The sequence below is a fragment of the Acanthisitta chloris genome, unplaced genomic scaffold (assembly GCF_000695815.1).
Source record: "Acanthisitta chloris isolate BGI_N310 unplaced genomic scaffold, ASM69581v1 scaffold38100, whole genome shotgun sequence".
Taxonomy (NCBI): domain Eukaryota; kingdom Metazoa; phylum Chordata; class Aves; order Passeriformes; family Acanthisittidae; genus Acanthisitta; species Acanthisitta chloris.
The window spans coordinates 19,100-25,194 of NW_008651797.1; the positions used below are offsets into that span (position 1 = coordinate 19,100).

The 6,095-nt window shown below is 39.8% G+C and overlaps 1 protein-coding gene across 1 annotated transcript; it reads right to left on the bottom strand.

Moving 5' to 3' along the window:
* Positions 1-747: 747 nt before the first annotated feature.
* On the bottom strand, positions 748-5,803 carry LOC103802199 (brefeldin A-inhibited guanine nucleotide-exchange protein 1-like; the record flags this gene model as incomplete). Its single annotated transcript, XM_009074655.1, has 6 exons — positions 748-1,539; positions 2,266-2,383; positions 3,289-3,427; positions 3,931-4,099; positions 4,461-4,600; positions 5,674-5,803. Coding segments are annotated over 6 exons (861 nt in total), but the record flags the coding sequence as incomplete, so codon positions are not given.
* Positions 5,804-6,095: the final 292 nt, after the last annotated feature.

Genomic DNA, 6,095 nt, shown 5'->3' on the forward strand with positions numbered 1-6,095 from the left:
GGGCCTGGGGTTTGCTCCTTTGAAACAAAAGCATCAGAGGCAAAAAGCAAACTGTAAAACAAGTAGCTGTGGATTAGTCTGGTTTTGATTGCACTGATGAAAGAGTTCAAAAACTTTATTGACCTATAACCTGATTCGAATATGCCAGATGAGAACCAAATATTGTACAGAAAGTTGTACAGAATTTTTTTTACATAGAAAACTTTACATATCTGTACCATATACATTTTGTCCATCTGAAAAAATTTCTACATCCATTGTAATACAGAATGCTTGACAATCTTGTCTGTTAACCATCAGAGCACAATTCACAGTATGAATACATTTCCAATAAATTTAACCATCCCCAAACCATGCCAGATTTGTTACTTGAATATATTCAACATTAAATTCTGTACATAAGAGTGAAGTCTACATCAAACAAAAAACATCTGACAGCAGACACAACCTAGACTTGTTTGCAGTGATTCAAGTTCCAGTCCTTGGAAGGATCATCATTTCAATGGCTCGTTATATTTAAAAGCCCTAAAACAAGTATATTACAGGTAGTTATGTCAGTCATGGTATTTCTACCGCTGTTCTTGACAAAAGTCAGCAACACTAACTTCTGGGCTACGATGAAACAAAACAAAACAAAACAAAAAAAAAAAGGAAGAAAAAAATCACAACCCAAAAAAATAAACCCAAACTTCTAGTGCATTTGGTAAACAGTGAAGTGTTATGGGCTTTCAGCAAATCAATAATACAGAAATAAAACAATTTGGGAAGAACTGTATAGTGTTAAAGAGTTTATATTACAGACCTGCATCTCTGTACATTTTCACAGAAGGATGATTACCAAGTCTCAGACAGCCTGAGTGTGCAAAATCTTAGAATAAGAATATCAGACATAGTTGCTAAATATCTTTTTACCATGAACAATAATCTCCATTTTCTTTTCACTATAAACATTTTATCCTTCAAAATACAGCTCTCCTGAGTTGTACTTCTCACAGAAGCTCAAACCTTTACATACATATGTTTCTTTGGGTACATTTTCCTTTCACACCCGCCACAAACATCTGTTGCTATGCTGCTGTCTAGGACAGTAAAGGATACTGCAGCCCGTGCTGACGAGGGGACTGTGCTAAAAAGTGGCTCTGTGCTCAGCACAAGCCAGGGAAGAGAAACCGAGAGAGAATCCGTCAGGAAACAAAGGGACTGGAGTGTTGCAAGCCTTAATTACAGTTGTAAGCGTCTGTACCGTTCACCCTTGGATACATGTTGCCATACAAAGAAATCATTTTTATGGATATCCAGACAGAATGGCTCAGCTACCTGGTCCTTTTATTTAGCTGAGGAATATAAACTTTTAAACAGAGAGTCACTGTCTGCTTACTGCTTGCTTATTCCAGACTCTTGTTCTGGTGGTTGGGATATTTGGAACACCACACCAATCCTCAGGAAAAACCTTCGTAGAACAGCTCGAAGCTCAGGAATAAGGTCAAACTGCATGATTTCACACAACAGAGGATAGTAGAATGAGGCATGGGCCTTGAACTGAGGAGAAAACAGAAGAAATTATTATGCATCAATAAACCTCAGAAAATGCATTGCAAGATATGAATTTTAAGTACTCTCCAAAATCAAGGTGAGAAACCCACAAAGTGACAGGCAGAAACATCTTTATAACTGAAGCTAGCAGTGCTAGAATAAGGCTGAAACAGCTGTGATGTAGTCTGACAGATGCTCACTAGCCTACACATAGCTCCTTACTAATGCTGATCCTCCGAGTGGAAATAGCTTTCTGTTACCATTTTTAACTGTAGTTGGCCTCTTCCACTTAATTATTTCAGCCAAGTTTTGTTAGAAACAGAGGGAGAGCTAAATATGGACTTATTTAACTGCAGAATTGCTCTGGAGAAGGTCAAGGTGATATACATGTAGCAGAAAACAGGAGTTAATTCTTTGAATAAAGTATCATCACTAATCCCCTTCCTTGGCAGGGGAGAGGTAAAAGCAACTTAACACACACTTCTGAAGGATTCCAGCATCTTTCAAATTTTCTCAGACACATTTTATTTTATCACTCACTGTGCCTTCACACTGCATTATTACTGTCAGTATCTGTCAAGTGCAGTTTCAGTGTACGTTCCCTCAACGAAAGTGTCTCCGGAGCAGCAGGAGCTTTTAAAGTCAAGTCTGTAACTGCATGCAAGGAACTGGTCTAGAACCACTTCCCACCTGTAAACATCATCTGAAATACCATTCCAAACAGTTACTTACCCTTTCATCACTTATCTTCAGGACTTTAGTCAAAAACAAGAGCAAGAGATTAGTCCAGGCTTCCCGATGACTTTCTGATGTAAGAGTGAGGAAGTAACTCAGAGCCTCACTGCAGACACTGGAGAGAAAAGACACAAACACCAGTTACTCATGTTTCACTCTGAACACTGCTGCAGCGAGGGAGCTTTGGCTTTGCAATTGTGGCAGTGCAGAGCCCTGGTATGGAACAGCACCGTGTTATGAAAGCCACTGTAAGCTGGTTAGTGACACAAAGCAGTGACTTTGTTCAACTCAAAGCCAAAGTCCTAGGACTTGAGTATTAAATAAGCTGACAAAATGTGACAATGCTGTTTGTGCATGCATTGGAAGTGTATCAGCTGCTCTTTGAGAGGTATTAAAATGCTTGTGATAAAATGCTATGTAGACTGTCTTATGCTGATGCAACCAGACAGTTTTCAGCACTGCTTCCTTGCCTGTGAACCTCAGTCTTAGCCATAAGTGTCACTGTTGTGGTTTTAGGCCCTCTCTAATACCAACACTGGCTTGAAAAACTTTTGTAAACAAAAACGTTCAGGTGAACATTAGTATTCACAGCAATGAATAACCTAAAAGCCCAAAGTCTCTGTATGCCCACGAGGCTTCTCAAGCCCAGTGCCTATTTCTGCACATGAGATTAAACAGCATCAATTCCCTAAAATACCTGAGGTTACTGAAAGGAAAAAAACAGGATTTAGGTGATAGCTGCTTTCCTTCTTAAAGAGGAGCTGTAACAAGCCCCCACCTACCCACATGATACAAAAAAAAGTGACGAAACCTTTGTTCTCTCCTGCAAAATATGTCATGAGAACAAAAAGCAGAGACAGCATCAGCACCTGGAGGCACAGCACAGAAACTCGTGATACCATCTGTGACCACCACCACACATGTTAGCTCTAGAAGTTTACTGCAAACAGAAAAGGTCTATCCTTTTAAATAACAGACCATCAGAAATACCATCAACAGGTTCAGCTCCATGGACCTTACTTCAGTAGTCTTTGCTGGACTTCCTCCCACGCGCTGGTTCGGCTTTCGTCCATGTACATGCGGAACAGAATGCGCAGCCCGCAGGCAAGGCTACTCGTCTCCTGCTTCAGGAGATTAGGCTTTGATTTGCCTTTGAAACCTAGAGGAAGTCCAAACATCAATTTAGATTTTTGTTTCAGCTGACATTCTCCCTTACAATCCCCCACTTCTCCTTCTAAGCATCGTCTGCATGTACACGGTTAGAAAAACCACCTCAGGTAATTAAGCCCTCATGACATTTAGTTCAATGGAGTACTGATAAAAGTTAACCTATTCATACACACCTCAATTGTGTTTGGCACCCACTTTTACATCAGCTTCCAAGTAGATGTGAAACCTGTGCTTGTGCCTGCAGCTTCCAAGAATGGGACTCACACCTACAGCCAAGAATCAGCTTGGCAGCTCTAACTCTGTGAAACCCTAAATTTTAGGAAATCACAAAGATATCTGCCCATGCACAGATGAGATCTTCTCCCCTTAGGAATCCCAGGGTTACAAAGCTAAAACCTGATATTCAAGTTTTACATTCAGCATTGAAGTACTTTTGACCTATTCTGGGGTCAATTCAGAACACAGAGCACAGTCTCACAAAGTATTTCTCACCTGCTTTCCAGAGAGCAGTTCTTTGCTCATTGTTGGAATTAAATGCTTTAGCAAATCTGTGAGATTCCAACAGGCAATCCAGAAGTTTGAAAAGCTGCTGTGATGTTAGAAAACGATACATCCCTTGATCTTGTGTATCCACATGGACATCAAAGTCTACAGCATCTCTCTATTAAAAAAAAAATAAAAGAAAAAGCCCAAGAGATTTCAAGTAAAAATTCACAACTGTTGTCAGCAAGCTCCTGTGGTAACTCAATCCTACCCTGTTTACACCTGCACTTGTATTTAAACTTAAAACTGTATTAAAAGCTGTATCCACATCCCAGGTTACACAAATCCTTTTGAACCACACATGTTTTAATCTCTGCAGTGCTGCCCCAGACCAGCAAATGCAACTTAAAGCAAGTTGTAAAATATCTCAGCAGTCTACTGGACCTAAACACTAAGTTAGCAAATTACAGGAGTTTACAAAACATTATCCACCAGAGAAACAGCTGTTAGAAAGTGAGATACCTATCAGTTCTACTTACTTGTGCTGCTGCTAGATTCTCTGCATCCTCTTTTTTGCTAGTTGCTGGGAAGAACACAATGTTGTCGATAGTCTGAATGAGTTCCAGCTGTACAACACACTTGATCAAAAGAGCAGCAAATAACTTCTGTTCTGGAAATTCTTTAAAGGAAAGAAAAGGAAAATTACTTCTTAACTAAAGAACTGCAATACTTTTTTCTTTCTTGAGCTAGAGGGAATGGCCATAAGCTGAGATGGGGGAGATTCAGGTTAGATGTTAGGAAAATTTTTTTCACTGTTAGGGTGGTCAGACACTGGAATAGGTTGCCCAGGGAGGTGGTGGAGTCACCATCCCTGAAGTGTTTAAGAGGTGTCTGGATCTGACGCTGGAGGATATGGGTTTAGAGGTTACAGCAGAGTGGCAGGTTAATGGTCAGACTCGATAATCTTATAGGTCTCCTTCAACCTTGATTGATTCTATTTTGAGGGTAAGTTGAACAGTTTAACTTCAAGAAAACCTCTTAAACCAAACCTGGAATGCACCTGTCTGATTTACTGAAACCATAGCTGACCACCATGTTAACAACTGGCACATCCTAAAAAACTGTTTACTGAAGTTGTCTGTGATACATTGGTCAAATATTCAATGTTACTTAGAGATCAGGAAAATGAGTGACTTTGTTTTTAGCATTAGTGCAATAGCAAGAACCAGAGGCTGAGGCTGTCCACAGGCAGAGGAGGTTTAGAACAGCACTAGTGTCATTGCTTGTTTCCTCTTACAGCAAAAACTACCACCACCAGACATGAGTATTTTAAGTACCAACACATTACACAAGTATCTTAAGGGTTTGATAGACTCTGTTCATATCATAGACTGATTTATTTTTTTCAGTTACTGCTCCTGCACTGAAAGAGCTTTGCTCCTAAGAAGAAAAGAAAATTACTCATTTACACAGCTTTATAAGGAGAGCACTATTTTTAACATTTTGCTCTGGGTAAAAAGACTGCAAGTTAGCAGCTGAATTCTAGATTTTTACAACACAGGTCAAAAATGTGGACCCACAGAAGTTCAACTAAATTTTGTCACACTACATGAAGACAAAAATTCAAGTCGTGTGATTTGCTTCACATCATGCTTCTAAAGGTACAGCTGGAGCTGTAACTCCAGATATCAAACACCTGCTAACCATTACTCTTAACAGGTATAAAGCACCAAATCACCACAGAGCACGCACTTGCTGTCGGCCTGGTTTTACTCGTTTCTTCACCTACTGTGGCCCCTGTGCTGGGCTGATATGGGCGTCCATCGGAAGATCTAGGCTGAATGGAATCATGAATATCTACTGACTTCTGTGAGATTGTATCCTGAAAAGAAAGCCAGAAAAATTTAAATCATTAACTTACAGAAAACCTCTGTGAGCTAATTGTCAATAGTGCTGTGCTCTTCAGAGCTTAGGACATTTGCTGTTCCAACACGGCACTTTCATTCACTTTAGTCGTATCTGATATTAGCACTGGAGAAAAGAGGTACTAAAACGATGACCCACTAAGACAGAACTGAAGAATTAACAAGCAGCAAATACTTAATTACACAAAAAAGTCAATGACCAGGATTTTGCAGGTAACAATCCAAGCATTAGTGTGTCAGCCAACAGTT